Source organism: Momordica charantia (assembly GCF_013281855.1).
Source record: "Momordica charantia cultivar OHB3-1 chromosome 7 unlocalized genomic scaffold, Mcharantia_2.0 BLBB01000007.1, whole genome shotgun sequence".
In the NCBI taxonomy this organism is placed as follows: domain Eukaryota; kingdom Viridiplantae; phylum Streptophyta; class Magnoliopsida; order Cucurbitales; family Cucurbitaceae; genus Momordica; species Momordica charantia.
In genome coordinates, this window is record NW_028275165.1 from 15,851,659 (window position 1) to 15,879,292 (window position 27,634).

General features: G+C 31.3%; 3 protein-coding genes and 1 long non-coding RNA gene across 7 annotated transcripts; 1 reads left to right on the forward strand and 3 right to left on the reverse strand.

Annotated features, from left to right (window-relative positions):
- Positions 1 to 3,950: 3,950 nt before the first annotated feature.
- Positions 3,951 to 5,793, reverse strand: LOC111024338 (uncharacterized). The gene is made up of 3 exons (XM_022301987.2): positions 5,444 to 5,793; positions 4,494 to 4,573; positions 3,951 to 4,351 (listed from the first exon to the last, which is right to left on the reverse strand). Exons 1-3 carry the CDS (start codon positions 5,513 to 5,515, stop codon positions 4,093 to 4,095), a joined length of 411 nt encoding a protein of 136 aa, XP_022157679.1. The 5' UTR covers positions 5,516 to 5,793; the 3' UTR covers positions 3,951 to 4,092.
- A 3,102-nt stretch (positions 5,794 to 8,895) lies between these two features.
- Positions 8,896 to 12,655, reverse strand: LOC111024337 (rop guanine nucleotide exchange factor 3). The gene is made up of 7 exons (XM_022301986.2): positions 11,950 to 12,655; positions 11,332 to 11,448; positions 10,910 to 11,064; positions 10,407 to 10,481; positions 10,037 to 10,333; positions 9,577 to 9,921; positions 8,896 to 9,245 (listed from the first exon to the last, which is right to left on the reverse strand). The coding sequence occupies exons 1-7, from the start codon at positions 12,248 to 12,250 to the stop codon at positions 9,126 to 9,128; spliced, it is 1,410 nt and encodes a 469-aa protein (XP_022157678.1). The 5' UTR covers positions 12,251 to 12,655; the 3' UTR covers positions 8,896 to 9,125.
- A 6,725-nt stretch (positions 12,656 to 19,380) lies between these two features.
- Positions 19,381 to 25,782, reverse strand: LOC148210446 (uncharacterized). 4 transcript variants are annotated; one of them, XR_015792300.1, is made up of 4 exons: positions 25,642 to 25,782; positions 24,792 to 24,906; positions 19,914 to 21,600; positions 19,381 to 19,821 (listed from the first exon to the last, which is right to left on the reverse strand). It is a non-coding gene; the product is annotated as an uncharacterized LOC148210446 (long non-coding RNA). The 4 variants fall into 4 exon arrangements; XR_015792302.1 differs by adding an exon at positions 25,296 to 25,394 and having other exon boundaries at positions 19,381 to 21,600; positions 25,642 to 25,776; XR_015792301.1 differs by having other exon boundaries at positions 19,381 to 21,544.
- Positions 24,809 to 26,373, forward strand: LOC111024358 (2-oxoglutarate (2OG) and Fe(II)-dependent oxygenase superfamily protein). Its single transcript, XM_022302012.2, has 2 exons — positions 24,809 to 25,176; positions 25,542 to 26,373. The coding sequence occupies exons 1-2, from the start codon at positions 24,809 to 24,811 to the stop codon at positions 26,179 to 26,181; spliced, it is 1,008 nt and encodes a 335-aa protein (XP_022157704.1). The 3' UTR covers positions 26,182 to 26,373.
- Positions 26,374 to 27,634: the final 1,261 nt, after the last annotated feature.

Genomic DNA, 27,634 nt, shown 5'->3' on the forward strand with positions numbered 1-27,634 from the left:
ATAAGGTCACGAGGGATTGAGGATGGAATATCTGACACTAAAAGATCTTCGTGTATTATGACAAAATTTAAAAGAGAGATATGATCATCAGAAAACAATTATTCTTCCTCAAGCTCGATATGAATGGATGCACTTGAGGCTCCAGGATTTTAAATCAGTAAGTCATTATAATTCTGCATTATTTTAAATCAGTTCGAAATTGAAGTTATGCGGAGAAAAAATTACTAATGGAGATATGCTCGAGAAGACATTCTCTACCTTTCATGTCTCGAATATGCTCTTGCAACAACAATATCGAAAGAAAGGTTTTAAGAAATATTCTGAGCTTATATCATATCTTCTTGTTGCTGAGCAAAATAATGAGTTGTTGATGAAAAACATGAATCTTGACCAACGGGAGCAACACCGTTCCCTGAAACAAATGTTGTGAATTTTAATAATCGTGGTCGAGGTCGAGGCTATGGTCAAGGGCGTTACTGCGGTAGAGGAAGAAATAATCATTCTTTTCGTGGTGGTCATTATAATCATCCAAATTTCAAAAGAACCACACAAAGTAATGATCATAAAGGAAAAGCTCCACTGGATCAGAATACTAAAAATGTTGAACACAAATGTTTTCGATGCGAAATGACTGGTCATTGGGCATGTATTTGTCATACGTCGAAACACTTGGTGGATTTCTATCAGGCTTCCTTAAAAGAAAAGGGAAAAAATGTGGAGGCAAATCTTGCATGGTGATATATTTGATCCTGTCAACATAACAAATTTGAATGTAACAGATTTTCTTGAAACTCCTGGAGAACAAATTGGCACAATGGATGGATAGCAAGTGTTTCCTTTGATTTTGAAAACATCCCAAATTAATGTTTTTTAACCTAAGGTTGTCTTTTTGTATTTCAAGTTTTTTTTCTTCTCTTCTTATTATAATTATTTTGTTTAATGATGAAGCATGAACAATTTTCATATATTGGATGACTTGAAAATGAGTAATGAAGATTTATGTTTGGCAGATAGTGCAACTACGCAACAATACTAAAAAGTAAAAAATATTTATCAGGTTCTGCAAACTTGATTGAAGGTTTTGGAAAAGCATATATTATTTTGCCTAGAGGAACAAAGTTTACAATTGGCAATGCATTATTCTCTAGTCAATCAAAAAAAAATCTATTGAGTTTTAAAGATATACGTTGCAATGGTTATCCTATTGAAACTGATTAATTAGAATAATATAGAATATCTCTATATTATATCTATTGTCTCACATGGCAAACATATACTGGAAAAGCTACCTGCTTATCTTTTGGATTATATTATACTCATATACGAGTAATTGAAACATATGCAATAATGAACTTGAAGTTTATGAATCCAAATATATTTACTATTTGGCATGACCGATTGGGTCATCCATAGTCCATAATGATGAGAAGAATTATTGAGAATTCACATGTACATCCATTGAAAAACCAGAAAATTTTTCAATCTAATGAATTATCATGTGATGATTGCTCTCATGGTAAATTAATCATTAAACCATCACCAACTAAAGTGGGAACATAATCACCTACATTTTTAGAATGAATTCATGGTGATATATGTGGACCTATTCATCCATCAAGTGGACCTTTTAGATATTTTATGGTGTTAATAGATGCATCGAGTAGAAGGTCACATGTATGTTTATTATCAAGTCGAAATCTTATATTTGCAAGATTACTTGCTCAGATAATTAAGTTACGAACACAATTTTCTGATTATACAATTAAGAACATTCGTCTTGATAATGCTAGTGAATTTACATCTCAATCATTTAACAATTATTGTATGGCAATTGGGATAAGGTTGAACATCTTGTACCTCATGTTCATACACAAAATGGTTTAGCTGAATCATTTATAAAATGACTGCAGTTAATTGCTTGACCAATGCTTATGAGAGTTAAGCTTCCTACATCTGTATGGGGATATGTTATTTTACATGCAACATCACTTGCACGTATTAGGCCAACAGTCTATCATAAATATTCTCCATTACAATTAGCTTATGGTCAAGAGCCGAATATTTCCCAAGAATTTTCGGATGTGCAGTATACGTTTCCATTGCTCCACCACAACGTACTAAGATGGGACCTCAAAGGCGATTAGGAACATATGTTGGTTTTGATTTTCCATCAATCATTAAACATCCTGAGCCCGTGATATATTTACTGCTCGATTTGTGTGTTTCAGGGCAAATAAATATGACTGTTTATATAATTTTAAAATACAGTAACCAAACAAGTTGCTAATCATATACGTTAAAATAATCTAAAAAAGCCATAGACATTAAAATATGACTACTGACTTCTAGGATCTTCTTGCGTATGTCATTATCTATAAAGTAAACTCATATCGAGGGGATCGAACTCACAACGTCTTGGTTGGAGAATATGTCAATTACCGTTGAACTATACTCGTTCTGACAATTTTCGTGACAACTTGATTACAACTCAAGTGGTTAAGATATTTAATCTCGACTAAAGATTGTTCATCCTCTATTGTTGTACTAAGAAAAAGTCAACATGCCAACATCATTTTATATATATGTGTATAAATATATAATATATAAGCCTTTTTTTTAGTGCAACAAATATGTGGATAGTGGATTGAATCTCCGATGAACAAGATGACTTAATCACCGAGTTAAGCTTATGTTTGGGTTTTATTTATTGTCATATAAATAGAAAATATATCATATATATCATGTATTCAATATATAGTAACTTAGAATAATGAAAATTTACGTGTTTTAACCAAATAATAAGAATCAAATTAAAAACTTTAAACATTAAATTTTTTTAATCATACAGACCAAATTAAGACTAAACTCAAATTATAGAGATCAAATTGGTAATTTAACAATTTTTAATTATTTAATCATCAATTACTTTTCATTTTTATGAATTGAAGATCACATAAAAGTAAAAATTTTATATAATAAATAATTATTTGGAAAAGTTTCATCTCTTACCCATAACTTTAAATCTTGATCTTAAAAGCTTCCTTTTCATCACAAAATTAATAAATTTTTAAAATAAATAAGAAAATTATTTAAAATTTATTTGTTTTTTCTCACAATTTTTAGAATATCTGATTTATTAGCCAAATTTTAAAAAAAAATATCTGTTTTTAAAAACAAAATTTTGTAGTTCTCAAAATTCGCTTAGATTTGGACAAAAAGAAGTAGATAATGAAACAAAGAAATAATCATTTTTATAAGCTTAACTTTTAAAAACAAATGACAAAAATTAAAATAGTTATCAACCAAATCCTTTTTAAGTGATAATTCACCAAATAAAAAGATTCAGCTAAAAAACATACAATACCTTAAAAATGTCTGAATCCCGATCCAGCCAATTTTTTTTTTTTTTTAATCTGACTACAAAATCAAACAATTAAAAATAAATCGATTATCCAATATAAAGTTTAGCTTATGAACCAAATGAGCGTTGTAGGAAAGGAATTATCTTAATGAATATATTAAAGTTCCATTTGAAATTTCAAATACATTCTGTAATTATGCACTGTATTTGGACTTTGGAGTAGCTCATTAATTATTTTCTCATTCCTATTATTAATAGGGATTTTATAGATATTGTACTAAAAAAATAGGAATTTTATAGAGACTACCTACAGAATTAAAAGAGATTACATATTGATATATAATATAACAATAAATTTGTGGCTACCTTGCATAAACTTCAATTGATCTCATGGAACAACCACTTAACTTACAACTGAGTACACCCTATTTTCAAAAGCTAAGAGCTGTCACTTTAAGATTTTCGAGGTAAGTGGTCATCACACAATTTGAACCCATTCAAGTCCCGTCACTTTTTCATTAGCCTCGATGCTAATAATTAGAAGAAAAATATATGAGAACACCCAAGAACAAAAAAACACCAATTCGAATAAAGCAATCACAATTAGCCCCTCTACCCTTTTAACCTGTGGTTGAAAAGATACAGCCTCCTATTTCAGTAGTTCCAGTATCTATATAATACAAGGGAAAACCAGAAAAGATGCAACACAACAGTCTATATGCAAAGGTAAGCTACCTCTGTTTTTTCTTGGACCGAAAAGGAGGCATAGCTACCGGAGTTGCTGCCCGCTTCTTATCGAACATGGCAGTTCTACTCTCTTCTTCATCATCATCCTCGTCATCTTCATTGTTGAGTATCAGGGTATCCTCCTTTGTCTTTCTAGCAGCTTGCCTTTTCCCAGCATCCAATTTGGCATATAATTTTCTGTCAAGCGGGTCATTAGAAGGTCCACTTCTGAATTGGCGTGATACTTTGGCTCCAAGTCCAAGTCTGGCGAAACAAGTCCAAGGTTAAGATATCAATTCGGGCAGAGCTTGGTAGATAAGTTACCAATTATCTTCCTTAAAGTTGAAGGTTCAATTCTCCTGCCTCATACTAAAAAGACGTTCATCACAGATAGTTGTATACTGACCTAGGAGGCCGATTCTCAGGTTCTACAACAGTTGGCTCGTCATTACCAATTGGTGTCATATTGTTAAGCCACTGCTCTGCCTGCACATAAGATGGATTGTCAGTTTGTGAAATATCAGAACAACACTTTATATACAACATGTGATTCTACAAATCCTTAACATAGTTTCACTTTCTTCGTCCCTGACTTAATTCTACAAATCAGGGAACGGGGTTCGAAAGAAGATTAAAAGTCTTCGCGAGGTTAGGAATGGGGAGTGCATCTCTGAATTTACCCCACATCTACCTTGATACCATCTTAGAAATCTCCAACATTTTCTTTTCTTCTTTTCCCAATAATGATGGGATTATTTATGGAGGGAATGCTTCCATAGAAGAAATGTAATGACATAATGCAGTATTGGAAAATTTCTGGCTTATTTTGTGGTAACAGATGAAAATCATTTGAAGACAAGTCTGAGGATATCATTTTTCTTTTGAATGAATTTCTCATCCAATCCTTGTAATTTGCACTTCCACAGAACATTCTTCTTTCCTAGAGAATGCAAGTTCTAATTCTTCATAGGAAGTCTCAGTATTTAACTTTAAATGTGAGATACTTTCAAAACCACTAGCATTTATCCATGTTGCAAAACAACTAATTTAGAGTGTTAAATTCTAGTTCACTCCACAAAAGGGCATCTCATCCTCTATCAAAATTTTGTGTTTCTATCAACAGAAAACTGAAAAAAAAAAAGGAGAATACTATCCAATCTAATGGGCAAGTAACAGAAAACCTAACAAAACATTGAGCAGACCAAATTAGGGTAAATCAAGGTGTAAAACAGTCGTAGCAGCAGAACCATGTATATACCATATCCAATAGCGAATGAGAAACAAATTTCAGAGCCACGACGAAGTGACTTAAACCGAGGCCAAGAACATGAGGAAGGGGAAATATTAATGGATTACCATTTTCAATGCAGTATTCAACTTAAGAATTTCAGGAGGTTGAGATTTCTGCGGCGTCTTCATGTTGCTCATTGGGGTTGTGGCAGTAACTTTTGGACGGCGATTCTGCGAAACCCACGCGAGGATCTTCGATGAAACGTCGCCAACAGCGGGGCGGCTACTTCATAGGGTTTCTCGATTTGGAAGATCTTTTGCCCCTTTGAATCGAATTGGGCAAGCTTACGGCTGAACGTTGAACGGTGAACGGTGACGTCGGACCGGCGGCGATGGGGTTGAGAACGAGTGAACGCAGAGAGAAGAGAGCGACGTCACTGTACAAGACTTGAGAGAATTAGAGAGTTGAGACTGGGCTGGGCTTGAGAACGAAAGTTGAGATTGGGCTGGGCTTCAAAATGAGAATTATATATAAAAGAGAATTATTTAGCCATCCACTTCAATTTCCCTATATAAAATAAGGATAAAAAACATAAATAACCATTTAGCGGTGAATTTAAATTTATAACAATTTAATTCAACAAACTAATATTTAGTCCCTATTATTTTTAGTTCGTAACGAACTAGTTTATATCATAAAAGTTTTTGCTAAGATTTTAGGTGATAAATTGACGAGAGACTAAATGTGTTTATACAAAAACTGGATTATTATATGATAGAAATTGCTACTCAATTTTGATGATTTCTTTTTGTTTTTTTTTCAAAGGAATTTTGATGAGATTTTTAATGTTCGTGATTAAATTGGTACAAATTTTAAACTATAGAAACTAGTTCAAAGGTTAAATTGTTGCTCATTCAAAAGTAAGATATTAAATGAGTACAAACTAAAGTTCAATGACTAAATCGTTACTTCAATGAAAGCACATAAACCAAATGTATTTTTAACCTAAAAAATAGTAGGTATATATATAGTTTAACTAATATGTGGGGTAAGAATTTAAAACTCCGACATTTTTATTGAAAATATACGTAATTGAGCTATTATCAAGTTAAAAAGTAAATAAGTATGGATTGGCAGATTCGGGCCAAATATTTACTTTTAGATCCTAACATTTGAGGTTTTTTCTTTTTTTTTTTCTTTTTAATTTAGTCTCTAAAGCCTAAAAAAATTCCATTCAAAGTTATAAGAAAAGTCAAAAGTTTATGTTTAACTTTTTAGAAATTTGAATAGGTGTTATAAACTTTCCTTAGTATAATTCTTCCCCTAAATTTTCTAAATATATATTTATTATCAACCAATTTTAATATTTACAAATAAGTGAAAATTAGAAAATGTAAAAATATAAGAGACTAAATTGAAACGAGAAATAGAAATTAAAATGAAGAAACACTCAAATATCAGCATCTAAAATATGTATTTAATTTTATTATTATACTCGATGAGTGGATTCTGACGTTAAAATTTCAAAGATGAATTTAATTTTTCTCAATCCCTTTGAAGCTAAATTAGCAAATTAATCAACCAACCAATAAATTGCACAATATTCAACCTCAAATTATTTTTCAATCATCCAATTCAAATTCAAGATTGTTAACTTATAAAGAACAAAATTAGGGTAAATATTTAATCAAGTACATGTATTGAATGAATCAATTAATACAAAGGACTTTTCTAAATGGGTTCATTGGACCCAATGCAATGTTTCAACTCAAGAAGTTTGGCATTTAAGATATGCCGTGTTATGTATGTCTATTAAGTTCTCAATAATTTCAGATTTAAAATAAATTATTTAAATATTATTTTCATTTTTCGTATTTCAACTTTCGTTCATTTTGGTCCCTGTACTTTTAAAACGTAGTGTACTTTTTGAAGTGTTCATTTTGATCTATGTATTTTTAGAAACGGACTATTTTGGTCCCTTTAATTTCATTTTTATCTAATTTTTTTCTATCACAAATTTTGTACGACACTTCACTCATTAAATTTCTTGAAACATAGTCACAAATTTATATTAGAGTATTTTCATTGTATATGAATTTTGTGTTAAAATTTTACCAAAAAGTGACCAAAATTGTTTCTTTTTAGGGGACCAACGAACACTTAAAAGGTACATGGACTAAAAATAAACAAAAGTTGAAAGTATAAGATTAAAATGAACATTTTAAAATACAATGAACAAAATAAACCGAAGCCAAAAAGACATCGACCAATACAATATTTAAACAATATTTGATCACAAAAATGACTCAAGCCTGCAAACCTCAGCTTGGATGGAAGATGGCCTAGAGGATTAGCTGAAATCTAGCTAAGCAAGGGACCTGCAAAACAGAAGACACTCCGACGCCCAAGTCAGGAAGTAGCGGACCTATATTCGAGAGAGAATACAATGTTCGCGTACCCGGGATAGAGGCAGGTGGTCTCTATTTATAGATGAGCTCTATGATAGGACTTCCGACATGGACATGGCTCTAACGGCACTTTAAGGTTATCGTGAAATGCGGCAGGTTGTCGTGGAATGTGTCGAAGAATGAGGCTGAGCAGAGCAATTTCAGGTCGGTTCGACCGAAAAACGAGAACAAGACCAAAAGAAGACAAGGTCGGCTCGACCACCTAGAGCGTTGGCTTTGTAATAATTGTTAAGACTGAGGTAATGAATCTTGGTCTATCAATTAGTTAATTTTTTTAAAAAAAGATTCGTGTGTAATTATTGTAAATGAGACTATTTTTGTGGGTGTTGATTATTTTGATTATGCCGTGTCCGATGGCTTTTAGAGTTGAGTTTTGGTTACTTAATGACAATTTTTTCTAATTTAAAAATTTTGACGAGATAATATTTCACTATTTTTTTTAAATACTTTCGCTGCTTATTCAAGTTTAGGATCAATCAGACAAAATTATAAAGCTTAAAATAAAAATTAACTAAATAAACATAATGTATGAGTAAAAATGGAACTCAAATTCCTAAAACAATTTCAAGTTAGAAATCAAAAGATTAAAAAGAAAACAAAAACAAAAGTGAACAAACTTAAGTCAAATTTACCTACATGCTTTAGTTAAAGTCAATGACTTAAAATTTTTAATTTCATATAACTTCTAAATTTGAATAAATAGTAAAATCAACACCTTTTTAAAACTAAATTAAATAGCTTAAGTGTCATTTGATAATCATTTCGTTTTTTGTTTTTTACCATTTCATTAGTAAGTTTTTCACCTATATATAGAAAATATATCGAAAATATATCTTTAGCTTTATGATATTTGGTATATCTTCCTTAATTATAGTATACTTTTGTATATATTGAGAATTATATAAATATTCTCTTCCACATGGTAGATAATGAAGAAAATATTTTCTATAAGTTTTCTACTCCAAACCCAATAGTAACTAATTGACTAATTGATTAGTGTGAATAAACCATGGCGATATTCAAAAGATTTGGGTTGAGTGTTTGTTCAATTTCATTAGTAAATTTTTCACCTTTTTGTTTCAAACGTAAATAGAGTCCAAAAACGATAATTCACAAATATGGAGGATCCATTGTCTCAACCACGACATTTTTATACAATTTATAACCACATATACAAATAAAAAACTTTAAAAAAAAAAAATTCCTACCCAACTAAGCATTAGAAGCAAGATCTTATTCACTTTCATCTACATTCTAAAAGTTGAAACAAGAAGGAAAAAAGCCAATTCTAAATCTCATAAACTCTATATTTCTTTTTTCTTGGTATCATAGAAAGTTCCTAGTCTTGGTTTCTTAAAGATCTATCGGCAAAAAGAACATCTTCAATCCAAGCAACTAGGTTGAATGCCAAACCTTCCAATACTCTTGAGTAACTTTCCAACACTGCTTGTCCCACATCCTACAACATCAAAAAAAAGTATCATTTAGTACCTGAACTTTAGTTTCGTATCTAACAAGTCCTTAAACTTTAAACAATGACTAACGAGTTCCTAAATTTCTTGTTTAATAGGTCCGCTAGGACTCCGACCTTTCAATTTTGTTTTTAATAGGTCTGTGATAAGTTAGGGACCTATTTGACACAAACGTGGAAGTTTGTAGACGATTTATTAGATACTTTTAAAATCTAGGGATCTAATAGATACGATTGAAGACACAATCTTGAAACTTCAGAGGCTAAAATTGTAATTTAACCCAAAAAAAATAGAGGAGATTCCATGAATTAAACTTACCCTGTTGTATTGAATCTTTGAAGTGTCTAAGGTTGTTTGAGAAAGTTCAGGGAACCTTTGTTTCAAGGACAAGAGCAAGGTCTCAGCTCTTTCTGCCAAAATAGTGTTCTTGTCACCCTTCTCAGTTTCAGCCATTAGATCTTTTACCAATTCCCATGAAGATTTTGAGTGGCTTAGACATGCTTTCCTTCTCCACGTATACATCGAAGCTTCGATCCGGTCTGCAAGTTCGAGCGCTTCGTGTTCCGATGTTATGTGCAGGCAATCGAGCAGATGTTCGGGCGAGAACTTGTCTGCACTATACATGTAGCGGTATATAGTATCGCCTATACTCGCCTTGCCACTCTGAAGAAAATATATATGGATATTGTCTCACACTCATCTCGAGTAATTAGAAAACTAAAATATGATGTCTCCTCTTATATTGGCTATTATGATGGTTAGAGCCGAGGGGACTAACCTTTGGAAGAGTGTCGACGTATGACTCGGGAATTTCCATCTCAGCAAGAATAGTGCTGTTGATTGCCATGGCAGCTTTGTGGATTTGGCTCGCACAATCGCGGCTATTTCGGAGCTGTTTTCGCGACTTCTCCGACAGACCGCATGAAGGAACACAGGGGACTGGCAGCCACCATTTCTCCTCCTTTCCCAGCGGGAGCCCCCGAAACGAGCCAGACCTTGAACGAGTCGAGTTCGACGACATGCTTCCTTTCTCCGCGTACCAGAACTCAGTGTTGTGAAAACGATCCAAGATGTCCTGCCGAATGTACAAACAAGATTCAATCTTGATGTCTTTTTTGAAACATGATGAAGATGTTAGTGATCTTTACCAAGAGCATCATGTCAAGCTTTTGTAATGCTGGAAGATTAATGTATATGTCTGATCTTGCCCTGCTGTTCATCACCTGAAAACACCATCATAATTAACTTTGTGAAAAATGAAAATGAGTATAGGGAAAATAAAATAAGTACAACAAACCAAGGCTGCTTGGAAATAGTTTCATGTTGTTGCTTTCATAATTGTTTCCTTTTTCTTCTTTTTCTATAGTCGGTTATCGGTCCACTCTTTACATTATACAGACGACCCACTACTACTAATTTGGTTACTTCTTTCTTTTAATTCCCCAATTCACCCACTACTACTATATAAGCTCATCATTAGCTAATTTTAATATCTAGAAAGAGCATACTCGAACAAAAGTAAAACACAAGTGACAAAATTGAAGCATTTTAAACAAAATCGACTAACATCAGAATTAAAACATATATTTAACCGTCTAGTTTCAAAGCGAAACGAGAAAAATGTTTGAATTAGAACAAAGAAAAAGTTGACCTCAAGAGCAGTTCCATCTTGCAAAGTCTGAGATTCAGTGAAGAACTCGACAATGTAATCACAAACAGACAACAAACAAGCCATCTCTCTCTTCCACATCGCCTTCTTCTCCGCCGGCAGCGGCTCCAGCTTCAGATTCTGACCAAACACCGTCGCTGATTCCATCAAACAAACAAATTAAGCGTTAAAAAAACATAGAGAAATATACGAACAAATGTTAGAAGAAGAATTTTGATCGCGACGTCACTACTGCAGTCTCACAAGGATTTGAAGTTTCTCAAATTCAAATCTTCTGATGAGCTATTGATATTTTCTAAGTTCGAATTCTAGGACGGATGCAAGTACTTTCGAGTATAATGGAGAAAAACTCCTATTCCTAATTAGAGAAAAGAAAAGGAAAAAGAAGAGAATTCGACGGTCACCGTAAAGATTAGTAATGGCGTTGGAGATTGTAACTGCCGTACACACCCCTTTTCCACTCCCTGACATGTCTTCTCCCAGCAGAAGCTTCGCAAATCTCTCCTTCATCATCTCTACTTCTGCCAACAACAACAAAACACACGTTTGGTTTACTTTTTAATCTTGTGTCCATCGGTCGTTAATTTATTTAACCATTTTTTAAGTATCTAGATTTATTAGACACTTCGTGAGTCTAATAAATAGGTTAAAAAAAAAATTTGGTTTTGAAGTACTATTAAATATTTGATAATTAAAAAAAATGTAAAAATAAATATATTTTTTGGAATGAGTTGTCAAATCGTCGCTTTTTCAATATATTCAATAAAATTGGTCTTTAAATAATAACTTAAAGACCTTTTGGTAATGTTATAAACAATCTTTTCCTTTATGTTTTGAGATAAATTGGGAATAGAAACAAGAAACAATGGTTATTAAAGTCAAAGTAGGCATAACTCAGCAATAATTTATATAAGTACACCTCTAACTGATAAGTTGTGAGTTCGAATCTCCTTCGTTTAGGGTTAAATTTGTAATTCAACATAAAATGAAATCTAAAAAACCTTCCCACCCACCAAACTCACCGGAATCCATGGCGTCATGATCGTCGAGCTTGTCTTGGCCGGCGAGTTTATACTTTCTCGTCCCCCGCCCGGTCGGAGCCGGCGCCGGAGAAGGCTCAGTGCAGAAGCTGCTGTCGTCGGTGGGGTCGGAGAAAGCAGAGGCGTCGGAGCTTGTTCTGCAGTAGGGGAAAGAGTAGCCGCTCGCCGGCGACTGGCCGGAAGCTTCAGAAATCATGGATTGATCGTTCAGATCCACGGAAGAAGACGAAGGGCGAAGAAAACCCAGACGAAAATTTCCCTCAGAGATGGGAAATTTCTCCATTTTCGCATCAAAAAATTCTCAAAACTCTGTGGATTTGAAAAATGGTCGGAGGAGGAGCTTTAAAAGAGGATGAGATTTTTTGAATTTGAAGAAGAAGAGGTTTTGAATTGCTATTCCCTCCTTTCTTTGTTGCTTTGCTCTGATTTTTCTTTTCTTTTCTTTTCTTTCTCTCTCCTCTGAAATCTTTTTTCTTTTTTGAAAGATAGAGAGAGAGAGAAGTTGCTCTGCAACTTTAGGACCACGACAATGGAAGTTCGAGGCAGAGAAATCGGCCGGCCGACAACTTGGTTGCCTTTATTCGATCGAAAAAGAGAGACCCACTTCGAGAAAACAGAGCAATTCCGCCATGGAAATCGACTTCTTCCACACAAAACAGAGCTATATAAACAAGGATGGAAATATATAAAATGGGATCATTATGAAACTAATAAATTAATATTATGTTTATATTAGGTTAAAAACCACATTTCGTCCTGTATTCTCACTGCAATAATAAATGTAGTCCAAGTTTAACCGGCAACAATTTAATCTCTATAGTTTAAAATTTGTAACAATTTAGTTACTATCGTAAAAAATTTTATTAAAATTAAGTGTCAAATTTTATCATATTAATCTTTCTAATTTATAAACATATTTTGGTCCCTCTTTAATTTATCAATCTATATATATATAAGAAACTTAACAAAAAAAAATTTCACGATAAATGCTAAGTTGTTTCCAACTTTAAATTACAATGACTAAATTGTTACATAGTAAAATTCAATGACTAATTATTACCAATTTGAAAGTGGACTAAATTGTTACAAACTAAAGTTCATGCATTAAATTGTTATTTCAACGAATGTCAAGGGATCAAGAGTGTTTTTTATCCTTTATATTAATATGGGTTTAACCTTTGGACATGTACTTTCACAATTTAGTCCTTGAACTTTTGCTTGTAACGATTTAGTCACTGTACTTTCAAATTTGTAATAATTTGATCCTCAAATTATAGTAGGTGACAATTTAGTCACATTAATTATAAATTTGTAACAATTTAGTCTCTATTGGGAAAAATTTTGTTAAACTTCTTATACATTTAGATCGATTAATCGATGAAGGATCAAATACTTTTACAAATTACAAAGACTAAATCGTTATAAGATAAAAAATGATACTTAATTTTGACAAAAAATGTTTACAGTAGGGACTAAATTATTAAGAAAATTTAAACTATAAATACTAAATTGTTACGTACTAAATTTTAGGGAGTTTAGAGACTAAATCGTTACTTTAGCAAAAGTATATAGACCAGATGTGTTTTTTAACCTTATTATGTTGATATATATATATATGGATTTACTTTGCGATGCTGTAGAAATGTCAATTTATCTTTTATCTTATTGTTGAATCCATGAATACACATAAATGCGGTTTACTTTGGTGGAAAGAAAAATTTTAAGGTCAAAGTGAGCGTAGTTCAACAATAACTTAGTTGTGAGTTTGAATTTTCGTCCTTACTAAAAAATTAAGTCTAATTTCATTTTTAGTTTTCTATTTTTAAATGTTACTTTGACTTTTTCTTTAATATTCTTTTCTCCTTTCTTATTAGGCATAATTGAACTCTTTGCTAAATATGAAAAATAAGAAACAAGTCTTTTTGAGAACTATTTTTCTTATACTTGATTTAAAAATAGTTGTTTGAAAGGTAGATAACATGAAAAATAAAGAATTAGTTTAAACTAAATTTTCATAAACACAAGGCCAAAAATCAAATGATTAAGAAGCAAGATCTTTCCCTCTGAGGCTAAGGGAATAATAGTAATGGGTAACATTGAGTTGACAGTTAATTGACATGTAGAAAAAACGATGTAACAATTTAATTGCTACTTGCATCTCGTTTGAATTATGTTCAAGTTGGTATGATACCTTTTTTTAGTTAAAAAATATTGGAAGTATTCGAACCTTCAACCTTAAAAATAAGTAACGACTTGACTTTTTACTTTTGTAGTAGTACAATCAGTGGGAGTAAAAATTGACGTTACAACATTTAGATTGGAGCTAGGTTCGAAGTAGCAACGACTTGACTGGTTGAAGTATTACAGTGTTTTGTGATATAAAATTCACTTTGGTCAAATATGTAATTAAATAAATAAATAAATCTGATTTCTCTCTATCTGCATTTAATTTCTGACTATTCTTTGATATTTTTTTTTCGTAAAAGAAGACCAATTTGGAACATTCACTAAGGGATTCTTACAATGATCTGCCATGTGGAACTATTTGTCCTACATTTGATACTTTGCCCCATTTGTTTATGGTTTTTTTTTTTTTTTTTTTGATAAGTTTTTCTGTCATAATTTGATTATACAAACCGATTTTGGTTCTTTTCTCTTCCAGTAAGGGGTAAAATAGTATTTTGGTCTTCTAGTTCATTTTGGTTTGATTCATATTTTTAAATATATTATACAAATTCTACGCCTAACGAAAACCGTTTTATAAAAAATCATGATTAAATTTCAACAAAAATTTATTGAGTGTAGCGCGGTGTTAAAATTGTGATAGAAAAAATTAGATTATGAAAAAAATTAAAGACTCAAAATGGTTATTTTTTAAAAGTACAAAGATTAAAACGAATATTTTGAAACTATAATAACTAAAATAAACCAAAATTAAAAATGCAGAACTCAAGATAAGTATTTTAATCTAGAATAAAAATCAATGAAAATTTATAAGTTAAATGGAACAATTTTTAATTTCAAATTTATATCATCCCAAACTGATCAATACTAATTATCTAATATGATTAAACCAATTCAATTCCTTCAATTTAATAAACCTTTTCGATTTTGACTTGTACTTCTCGATTTTAAATGTCGATATGGATTGAAATATGGAAATTAAAATTTTATGGAAATGTCGATAGAAATATAAAAAAAAATATCGATGTAGATATATATTCTTTTAAGTTATAAAAAATAAGAAAATTTTAAACATTTCACTCTTCTTGAATAAGTTGAAAATTATTAATATTAATATTAGGTTCATATTAGTGTGATATTATTATATTTTATAGATTTTTTTTAAATTTTTTTTTACCATATGTCTATGAAAATGCAATTTAACTCTTCAATCCATGAAAGTATAGACATAATTTAATATCCTACTTATGAATGATAGAAGGGCATGTAAAATATATATATATATATATATATATATATATATATATGAAAACAAAAACAAAGAGGTCAAAACACTATTTTGTAATTTTAATTTTGGTTTATTTCTGTCCTCCCTTCCCTTTCAAAATGTTAATTTTGATCCCTACTTTTAATTTATTTTAGTATCTATATTTTTAATACGTTTATTTTAGTTCCTATATTTTTAAAAGTGACTATTTTGATTAAAAATAAATCAATCAAAAAAATATTTTAACAAAAATGGAAAAATAATGAAAATAGAATAATGTTTGAAATAAATGATTATGTCAAAGAAGTTGCATGGTTGTGACGAGGACGTGCCTTCCACTTTGTACAAATTGCGTATATTATAATTAATATAATATACCTTTTCAAAAAATATATATATATATAATATATATATAGATAATATATATATATAATATACACACAATGGGGTTAGACTTTGACTATAAAATGTGGGTGCATTGAGAAGATATACATGCGAGAGGGTGCAAGAAGAATACCCTTTCTCTTCGTGTTCATTTTATACCGAAAAATAAATACTTTTGGTCAATATGCTTTCGTTAAAATAATAATTTAGTCCTTAAATTTTAGTTTGTAACGATTTAGTTACTGTACTTTCAAATTGGTAATAATTTAGTCCTTGAACTTTAATAGGTAACAATTTAGTACTTGTAATTTAAAGTTTGATAATAATTTAGTCCTTATCGTAAATTTTTTTTTTTGTTAAGTTTCTTATATATATAGATTGATAAATTAAAGATGGAACAAATATGTTTATAAAATTTGACACTTGATTTTAATAAAATTTCTTATGATTAGAACCAAAATGTTACGAATTTTAAACTACAGGAACTAAATCGTTACAATCTAAAATTTAGGGACCAAATTGTTACTTTAGTGAAAATATAGGGACTAAATTGTTACTTCAATAAAACTACGGGTACTAAATGTATTTTTTAACCTTGAAAAATTATGCACAAAAGTTATGATAAGATCTTAAAGTCTTTTCTTTTAATTTAGTTTGCAACTTAGAATTTTTTAAATTTAGAAATTTTATATATATATTTATTTATTTATATAAATAAAGTTATAATGTAAAATTTTAAATTTTGGCTCCACTCGATGCATTGAGAAGATTTGTGGGTGTGCATTGAATCTAATTATTGCATACTTATTGTGTTCGTACCTTATCTATCCAATAAAAATCTATTAAATTTACAAATGGTGCATTTATATAATATCTATGTGATTTGATAATGATTTTATTTTCAATTTTATGATTCTTCAAAATAATAAACTCATTTCAAACGTGCAATATATGGCAAAAATTCGGTTAAAACCTTTTATTATTATACTTTCATTAAAATCTTAAAATTTAACGATTTAGTTATTATATATAGTTTAAAGGTTGTAATGATTTAGTCTGATTGTTAAAATTTTTGTTGAGTTGTAATGAGATTTTTTGTGTAGGTATATGAACAAATCACTAAAGCTCTAATGTTTTCTTAAAATGATAGACTAAGTCGTTACAAGCCAATTAAAGATCAATACTTTAATTTGATTGGTTAAAACGAGTATAACTCAACAGTAATTTACATATATCTCAAATCAAGAAGTTGTAAGTTTGATGCCCTATTCAAACTAATGAATCTCGTAATATTTTAATTTTTTAGTAAAACAAATGTGATATGGAAAAGTAGTAGAAATGAACTATACCCATATTTTATTTACATTTCAATGAATATGTGAAGAGGGAGTTAAAAGGGTATAAGAGAAATTTGAATAAACAGGGCCAAAAATTGTAAATTTCATAAAATTTAAAACTGCGCTCAGGTTATTTTTAAAAACAATATAATTTTTAAATATCAAAATTTTGACTATATTGTATATTTCTATTATATCAACTTTATTTTGAGTTACATAAGTGTATTAAGTCTCAAGCTACATTAAATTATAGGTTGTTCAAGATTCCACGTTAGAACTTATAACGGCTAATAGGTCTTATCAAATCATACAGGAAATCGAGTTGCTTATGAAAATAACTCTAGTATTGAGTCGAATCAACCTCAATCCAATTAAATTTTTTAAGGGTGACATACACTTTTGGTCCTTAAGTTTGAAGATAAGTTTAAATTTGATCCCTAAATTTCAAAAAGTAACATTTTGGTCTCCGATCTTTAGAAAATAGTTTTAAATGGTTCGTGAGCTTATTTGATCGTTGGTTGACTAATGGAAAAATAATATGACATAATTGAGTGCGCAAATTTTAGATGATGTGAAAATTTTAAATGATTTTATATTACTTTTTTTTTATCTTAGGAGGAGGATTTTTCCACTATCCGACCACGACGAATCAATACGGTGATTAAAAATGTTAAATATTATGGATCAAAAATGTATTTATCTTTTATTTTTTAATTTAGGAGTTAATATCCACATGGTTGTGTCCCATCAAATCAAATCAACTTTTTATGTATAGGGTTTTCAAGTTTTAACATTACATAATACTTTTGGATATCTCTACTCTCCATGGACCATTGGATCAGTGCCCCTATTAAATTTGCTTCATATTTTCTTCAAAGGTGGTAAAATACAAAAGTATACTTTTATGGGTATTTGGGGCACAGATTCGACATATGCGGCTTGGAAATATTGGAGTTTACGACTAAGTTCAAGAACTTTGCATATGGTTAATCTGAAAATCAAACAATTTCTGTAAATATGGATAATTTAAAATTAAATATTATTAATTTCATAAGTTCAAATAAAATATCATTTACATTTTTTTTATATAATTTTCCCATTATAGCTACAAATTAAATATATATTTTTTTAATTTTAATATGAATAAGTCCAAAAATAAATCAAGTTTCTTATCTTAAAATCACGTAATTAAAAATGAAATATATATTTTGAACTAGTACTTTTCAAATATGAATAAAGGAAGATAATATGGTTTTTTTAGAAAAAAAAATAATAGTATTATTTACTGTAAGAAAATAGTTTAAAGAAAATATTGTATTAGGCAGGAGAACATTTATTTTTCTTAAAAAAATCAGAAAAAAAAAAATAGAATGTATTTTAAAAAAATGATGGTTAACCCATAGGATTGAGCGAAGGGTTCCCGAATCCATGCCTCAAACATGAGTTTGTTTATCTATTTCAACTCGTCCCTCCAAACACCTCCTTAATTCTCAATTGGTTTCAGGTTTAAATTTCGTTTTGGTCCCTAAAACTTCATATTTATTCTATTTTTGTCTCTAAACTTTCAAAATATCTATTTCAATCTTGGAAAGTTGCAACATTATCTAAAGTACGTAGTAAATTCATGGAGTAGAATTTCTATTTAAAATTTAAATCAACATATATATTATATTCGATTGAGGATCATGGTATATGTTTTATTATTTGATTTTATGAGAGAGGGTGATATGATGCCGTCAATGAGTTAGCAATGAGCCATAAATGACGGAACTAAGGCCCAACAACCAGCATTCCTCGAACACAATGCTAGCCCAAAAAGGCCCATGAAATTTAAAGATTTTTAGGCCCAAATCTGAAATCTACTTACACACACACACACACACACAAAAAGGACATATTAGCAACGTTCCTTCTTTTTTTTTTTTTTAATATCATGTAAAGGTCTATATATGTAATTATTATAAAAATTTCAATATTTTAATAAATATTTGTGGGTTGTATATGTGTATATATCCCAATTTCCCAATTTTAAGCTGGGTTAGATTGTCTATGATCTAGTTAAATTAATTTGAATTAGGTCCAAAACAGTCAATTTAGAAATTTCAAATCATGAACATTGTAGACAATTTCACACAAATGAGGGAAAAAGAAATGAAATCGAGCTCGAGCATCTACCGAATGGAATTTAAAACTTTATATGATGATAAGTGGAAAAAAAAAAAAAAAAGAATCATACCAAACTTAAAAACTAATAAGAGTCATTAGAAACTTTCCGAAATGAAATTCATTGTCCTTGTCAAAAAACTAAAGCAGGTAAAAGGGTACGGTAATAACAGTTTTTTGTTTTTTTTTTTTGCTTCATGCCAATTCTAATTTCTACCTACCACCATCGACAAGAATACTAGAGGAAAGGAAAAAACTAGACCCCCATTATGAAGACCTACAGTAGGAAGGGTAAGGAAGTAATTGGACATGTGTAGGCCAAACGGCCACGAGAGAGAAAAGGTAGCTAGGGGCTAGGTGGGACGTGTAGTCCTTTTTAGTGGGAAGGAATGTCGTTAGGGGGAGCATTCTGGATTTCCGTTCTTTTGGTGCTACTATGTAGCTTTTGAGAGAGTTTCCCCACCCTCTCCAATTGGTGGGTTGTCCTTGAGTATTGTTCTAGTTCTTGCTTTGTAATGCCTACACAAGAGAAGAGTTAAACACCAGTATTATGCTGGTTAAATACTGGTTATACTTGAGTCGAACAGAATTAAAGAAGGGAGTTCACGTACCTTAACAATGATTTAAGCTTCTTACTTACCGGTGGAGAATGATGATTACTCCGTTGTCGCTCCCATACCTCCTTCGTCGAGAATAATGATCTAGTGTTTTGGGATGCATGTCATCAATTGATTGGCTAAATACAAACAGGTCTCCATCTTAGCATAAAATACATTCATCCAAAACAAGAAGCTAAGCCTCAGCTACCTAGAATGAGCTCTTTCACCTATCTTGCTAGTGGACAGGCATGTGACTAGCATTAGACCTAAGATCACCTCTCTCTCTCACCTAATTTATTATAACCATGTTTTTTCTTTCTTTCTTTTTTTTTTTTTTTTTGAAGCAAATGAAAGAGACTAAACCAACACTGAAATCAGAAGTCATTAACGCAACAAGCCACACAGGGCAAGGCAAGTTGACAACCCATCCTCACAAGGTTTCCTAGCTAAACCATGAGCACGCCATTTGAACTTCTACGAGTATGCTTGAACTCCTTGATGGAAGCGAGTTCTGCCTCCTTCCTGATGCCCTCGATGAGCAGGTGAACTTCCATGGTGTTCGAAGTCACGCCATTGATGATATTGATGACCTCGAAGCTGTCTGATTCCACAATGGTTTCCACCCCATGTTATCAGTAAGGACTTGATTCAGAATTTTGATCCCTTCCAAAATAGCTAAAGCTTTGCGAGCTTTAATAGGCCACTTCCTTTGGAGATGATGGCAGCCAACAATTATAATCCATCCATTTCAGTTGCGCACAATCTAACTGATCCCTCCAGCATTCAGCAAATCGATCCAAGTCGCATCGGTGTTGAGTTTTTAGTGAGGACACACCCGGGGGTCCAATTTGCTACCGAAGCCGAAATCGCAATCGTTGTCGCCTCCTCACCAAAGTTTTGAGCTTCATCCCAATTTGCCTCTTTGATCTTGATTTCAATCAAATCCACTATTTTCTTGAAATATGGTTGTTCATTGATATTGTGGAAGATATTGTTCCTATAGGTCCAAATGCTCCAAAGAATGATTAGTTCTTTCTGCATTTTGAGTTGGTCTGTGTCTCCCCAAATCTAGTCAATATCCACAGCGCTCCATTCCGCACTATTAACACCAGTAGACCGAACGTTAAAATTTAAGAAAATCAGCCATAAATCTCTAACAGACCTGCAGTTCCAAAAAAGATGTGATGACATGTAGTCTCCTCCTTCTACGACAAAAATTGCATTCCTTCTTCGTGAATATTCCTTTTGTTCTTAGATTTGTCGAGGTGGGAATAATATCATGGATAATCTTCCAGCAACATATTTTAACTTTAGGGGGTACTGAGTTTGACGTTGAGGCTATTTCTAGATTGTCCAATTGAACCCCCAATCTGTAAGCACTCTTGACCTTAAAAATTCCTTTCTTATCAAGACCCTAGATTATCTCATCCTTTGGGTTGTGTCTACTTAACAGAATATTGAGAATATGGTTCACCTCATCCTCCAAAAAGCAATTTGTGATTACATCCTCATTCCAAACTCCTGTCCTCACAAAAGAGTAGAAACCTTGGTGTTCTTCAATGAATCATGCACTTGGATGGGTTTGTAGTTTTCTTCCTTAGGAAGTCAAGGGTCTTCTAACACATCTACACTGGTCCTACACCCTATTCTCCAACGACAGCCATTTTAGGAAAAAAAATCCTTCTTAGGAAAAAAAAATCTGAATCCAGCAGACAAAAAATGAGTTGTTAAACAATATTGTAATGAATCTAGAATCTATACATTTATTGACTAATTTTAAGACTCAATATAAAGATATCTAGAATTTTTACATATAAAATTATGTCCTATATTCAAATTTCTTAAAAGAAAAAGATTATATATATATTTATAAGAAACAATTTCATTCATTATATGAAATTATAGAAGATGGAGAAACCCCAATCCAAAGGAGTTACATAAAAGATCTCCGATTGGATAAAAGAGAAATATAGCTATAGTAATGGAAATAGAAGAGTTTTACAGCAATCATTAACCAAAAGAACTATAGTGTGATCAAAAAAACGGTGAAAATTATGTTCCTTCACTTTGAAGATTCTACTGTGTCACTCTCGCCATTTGACCCATAAAAAAGCTAACAAAATTCGTCCAAAGAAGCTTTTTCTCCTGGTTAAAAGGATGATTTCCAAGAACTATAGAGAAGAGAGATGTGGGTTCGTTTGGGAGGGCTGTATACCATCCGAAGCTAGATAGAATAAAGTTCCAAACAAAAAAACCGGCAAATTTGATCACGAGACGAAGAGATGTTGTAAGGACTGAAGATTATAATTTATAAAGTAAAAAGTTTAACGTGACGTTTTCAAATTTAACTTTAGAAATTCACCACCTCTAAGTTTATATATCTTTTAATAATTATTATTAAAATGAAAAAAGGAAGAAGAGAATGAAGAAATAATAGCTTCATTCAAAAGAGCACAGTTAAAGCCTTTAGCATTCAGTGATTCACTTTACTTGTTTGGCTCTTTAGATGGAGAGATGACCCATTAAAACAACTCCATGAAACAGGATTACTACACATATATCATGTCTGTCATTATCATTGCCTATAAACCACTAAAACCACATATTATATATATATATACCTTTCAACTTTTTTCACCACACCTCACCATTAAGCTTGACCTCCTAGAACATTAAGCTATACAGTGGTTATATCTAGATTTGTTGATTAAAATGTTAGGGTATCCCTACATCTATTGTAAAAAGAGTCGGAAGTTAGTTTCCAAGTGGGAAGATCTCATCTCTTGTGTACTTTTGGAGTGTGAAGGGGATTCATTTAGTATCAACAAATGGTATTAGACCCAAATTTAATTGAAAATCTAGTTGATAGGGAGATTTGGAGTTTAATCAAGATGTTAGTTTAATAGACCCAAATTCAATTGACAATCTAGTTGATAGGGAGATTTGGAGTTTAATCAAGATGTTAGTTTAAGAAAATAAGGGTCTGTCTGGTAATATTCTCATTTATTATTTCTGTTTCATGCTTTTTAATAAAGAAAAATATGATTACATGACCTCAACATCCATGGATTCAAGATTGATAAAACAATATTTTTTTATTTATGTTTTGGAACAAACTGAAAACGGGAACCAGAAACTTGATTTTGTTGGAGTATTTCTAAAAAATAAGAAACAAGAAACATAGACAATTACCACATATTTAAATTTCTTAATAAAATTGGAAATGAAAAGTAAGAAATGGAAACATTACCGAAGGGGCTCTAAAGAAACCAACTTAAAGCTAAATTTTTTATTAGGAAAAAAAAAAGAGAGAGACTGGACAAATTGACCATAAGCGACTGAAAATCAAAACCGTCCAAATGAAATTAAAACAAATCATCAATCACAAGAAAAATAGTGAAGCGATAGTAATTGACTTACTAAACCATGGTGACTAGACTAGGTTGAGTTAGAAGAGTTTGGATGACTCAAGGTTCATATTCGGGAAGGAAGAGTGAGGGGAAGAGGCAAGAGCGGAGCAAAGGAGGGTAAAAATTGCCCCTTCCTAAGTTTGGTGCAATTAAAATAATATATACAAAATCTTTAGTTTTTCTCTAGTATGCCTCCCTAAATTTTTAGAGTTAAAATATCACATATATAATGGTACAATGCAAAAGTTCGCCCCATTTGAAAATTTTCTGCTCCTGCCCTCGGGAAGAGGGTATTGTCCATGGACTTGATCATTCCATTTGCTCCAACAGACAAACATGGTTTTTGTAATTAAAGAAATTTGGCAAACATTTTTTTATTCGATTTACTCTCTTTATGAGATCCAACTCAAAACCTCATCTAATATGGAATTGTTTATATTAAAAAATAAAAAAATAAAATAAAATATTCTTTGAGATGGGGATACACATTTGGCACCAACAAATATTCTTTGAAAAATCAAAACATCAAGCCTGTTTGGAACTTTTCCATTTCTTATTTCTGTTTTTTCATTTTTAGTAAAGAAAAATAGATTTGCATGCCCCAAACACCCATAGATTCAAGAATGATAAACAATATTTTTCTTTATGTTTTGGAACAAATTAGAAACCGCGAAAAAAAAAAACAAGAAATTGATTTCTTGTTTCCAAAATTTCTATACAATTTTAAGCATGTTTCTAAAAAAATAGAAACAAGAAACATAAATAGTTGTCAAATACTTAGGTCTCTTAATAAAATTGGAAACGAGAAACAAGAAATGGAAAAGAATCAAACTTATGTGCTTAAATTGAAAGAATCAAATACTGATTAAATTAAGGGTTTTTCTAACTTCTAGATGCTTATCCCTGCTTATGCTCTTGTATTCTTTCATTTGCTCTCAATGAAAGTTGTCTTTTTTATAATAATAATAATAACAACAACCTTCTACATGCTTATTAACAAACTATTCGGGTAAGTCAAACCTCTATCTAAAAGAATCCAAAACCCTCTAGAACTCGATAAATACAGAATGTATATATATATAACAAAAGTCTACAGCAGAAAGTTTCTTCCTAACCAGCCTGTCTTAGCTCCATGTAAATGCAAGAAGTTTGCATTATTTAAGCTTCCTACAATACCTACTTGTTCCTCATAACAACCAAAAGCTTATAATATTTCTAAGCATGTCAACTCAAACCCTTTCACCAATTATTATGAATCAGCTTAGCCATTTTTCAAATCACTGTGTTCTTGTTTCAATTATCACAATCATTGTTACTTTTCCAAGTGACAGGAATCAACCCACTAATGATTAAAATAAAAAAGATAATAGTAAAGAAGAAAAGAAGTTTGGTGGTTATTATGACCATCTGCATCTTTCTTTTCAAGCAATATAATTCTCCATCAATAGAATATAGGCTAAGTCTAGGTAGACAGACAAACCAGTAGGCAACAACAAAATGTCTGAATCCAAATCCAAGGCAGCCTCAGTGGAGCTCCCTATTATAGACATTTCTCAGCCATTGTCTCCCTCTTCTCTTTCTTCACTTGCTGATGCCTGCAGAAAATGGGGTTTTTTCCATATCAAAAACCATGGAATCTCAAAAGATGTCTACTCTAAACTCCATTCATTCTCTAAGGACATTTTCAGCCTCCCTTCTGAAACAAAACTCAAAATTGGCCCTCTTTCTCCTTTGAACGCTTACACTCCACATTTCATAGCCTCCCCATTCTTTGAAAGCCTAAGAGTCTCTGGCCCAAACTTCTTAGACTCTGCTCAGAATTCAGCAGATTTCCTCTTCAACCAAAAGAGCCCTAACCAGTTCAGGTACACACCATCCACAACAAGATTTTCAAGGATCTCGAGAGATCTCAGAGTTGGAGTGATCTATTACTAGGTTTAACGCCTCTGTTTGAGCGTTAGTTACTAAGGAATTTTGTTCTTACCCTTTAGGTTTTATTTTTTCGAATTGGAATCCCTTCTGGTATAGTTAGCCTCTGGCTCTGTTGGCGGACTGCCTTTCTGTATGCCGTTTTGTGTGTTCTCTTTCATTTAAAACAAAAACAAAAACAAAAACAAAAACAAAAACATTCACAAAATATCATATCCACTTCAAAATTCAAGTCCTGTATCTCTATGTCTCTAAGTTCACTACTCTGTTTTCCTAACAATTTACTTTCATGTGCATGAAGTGAGATACTGCAAGAATATGGAGACAAAATGACAGAGCTATCAAAGAAGATTGTGCAGAACATACTGATGAGCCTAGGGGAAGGTTTTGAGAAGACGTACCATGAAGCCCATTTCAGGAATTGCCATGGATATCTCAGAATGAACAATTATAGCCCTCCAGAAATCATGGAAGACGATGAAGAAACAGAGGGGCTGGGAATGCACACGGATATGAGCTGCGTGACCATTGTGTACCAAGATCAAACAGGCGGTCTGCAAGTGAAATCGAGCGAAGGGAAATGGGTGGACATATGCCCATTTGGGGGATCCGAATCCGAAGCTCTGGTGGTGAACATTGGGGACCTGCTCCAAGCTTGGAGCAACGACCGGCTGATATCGTCGGAGCACAGAGTGGTTCTGAGGCGGCCGGCGATGAATCGGTTCTCGATTGCGTTCTTTTGGGGGTTTGAGGACGAGAAGGTCGTGTCGGCGCCGGAGGGGGTGGTCGGCGACGGCGGTGAGAGGAAGTATAGGCCTTTTGTCTGCTCGGATTATTTGAAATTCAGAGAGAACGACGAAAGAGGGAAATTTGAGAAGGTGGGTTTCACTGTGAGAGATTATGCTGGAATTAAGATTAAGAAAATTTTTGAAGAGAAATAATTACATTTTGATATATGGTAGTTTTTAGTTTTTTTCTTTTTTTTTCTTTCCTTTTTTTTGGGTTAAAAAAAATTTTAGTTCCTCGATATAGTTTGTAACGATTTAGTTACATAGCAATGCAATTTAAAGTTTGTGACAGTTAGGTCATATTGTAAAAAAAAAATTAAGATTTAATGTTTTTTATATATGTAGAACGATAAACGAAAGATTAGATGTGTTTCTAAATTACAAAAACTGAATCATTATATGATAAAAATCAACCGTTAATTTTGATAGATTATTCACACGTTAAAGATTAAATTGTTACAAACTTTTAAATACAGGAAATAAATTGTTACCAATTTGAAATTATAAGAATTAAATGGTTACAAATTAAAGTTGAGAAACTAAAACTACAAAAACCAAAAAGGTTTATTTTAATTTTTTTTAAATTAAGATTATTTTGGTTCCCTTTTTGTTTTAGGTTTTTAAAATTATGCTTATTTGGTTACAATTTTTTTAATATATTTTCACATTACTTAAAAATACATTTAAACTATTCTTACCCAAATTTAAAAAATCAAAACAAGTTTTTGAAAATTATTATTTTTTTTTAAGTTTGAAATAGATTTTGAAAAAAGTTTTGAAAAGCATGTGCAGAAGGAAATGAAATACCTGGGTGAAAGCATTATTTACAAATTCAATTTTCAAAAATTGATAACACAAGCTAGTTGGCTCAAAACAGCTTTCTATGTTAAATAATGTAGTTTGTCGCCTATGACGGTTATCCAATCGGGCTGATAATTTGTGTATATTTTTGTTTTTGTTTTTGTTTTTAAATATTTTGGAATATTTGTTAAATACAAATAGATTTAAAACATATATATATACACTTTTGAAATATGGTTTTAAGCAATAAGTAGATTTCATGATTGGTTTCACATTTATGGAATAATATAAATAAATAAAAAGTAAATTGAGAGAGAGAGAGTGATTTTTGTAATGATCAACTAAAATCTATTGAAATTTTGGTTAGATTATGTTTTGTAATGGATTTGGGTGGCTTGAAATTGGACACCACGTAGAGCAAATCCAACCCCATTTGGTCAACTTATGAATTATAAACAAAAAGTAATCAAAACTTCAATAATTTCTTCTCTCTCTAATCCAATCATGAAATCTACTTATTGCTTTTATTTAATGTAATCAAACTCATGTTTTGTTTTTACGCTCAATTTTTATGCAATTTTTCAATTTGATAATTCCATAAGAAAACTTTAATAATAAAAAAGTTTGATTAATTATTATTTTATTAATATATTTTGACACGAAGACATGTGCCTTTGGCATATGTCAACTTTCTATTATTACTTAATTGAGAATTTTAATACATTAATAGTAAAATTTAAAATTTAAAATGATTAAGATTCAAGTCGAGAATAAACACGAACTAGAAGGATAAAATCAATAGATT

Coding starts and splice junctions, on each gene's coding strand:
- LOC111024358 (XM_022302012.2), top strand. CDS start 24,809: ATGTCTGAATCCAAATCCAAGGCAGCCTCAGTGGAGCTCCCTATTATA. Junction 25,177..25,541: donor AAGAGCCCTAACCAGTTCAG/GTACACACCATC, acceptor ATGTGCATGAAG/TGAGATACTGCAAGAATATG.
- LOC111024337 (XM_022301986.2), bottom strand. CDS start 12,250: ATGGAGAAATTTCCCATCTCTGAGGGAAATTTTCGTCTGGGTTTTCTT. Junction 9,922..10,036: donor ACGTCGACACTCTTCCAAAG/GTTAGTCCCCTC, acceptor TATTTTCTTCAG/AGTGGCAAGGCGAGTATAGG. Junction 9,246..9,576: donor CAAAGATTCAATACAACAGG/GTAAGTTTAATT, acceptor TTGATGTTGTAG/GATGTGGGACAAGCAGTGTT.
- LOC111024338 (XM_022301987.2), bottom strand. CDS start 5,515: ATGAGCAACATGAAGACGCCGCAGAAATCTCAACCTCCTGAAATTCTT. Junction 4,574..5,443: donor TGAATACTGCATTGAAAATG/GTAATCCATTAA, acceptor TCTTATGTGCAG/GCAGAGCAGTGGCTTAACAA. Junction 4,352..4,493: donor CCTGAGAATCGGCCTCCTAG/GTCAGTATACAA, acceptor TTGTTTCGCCAG/ACTTGGACTTGGAGCCAAAG.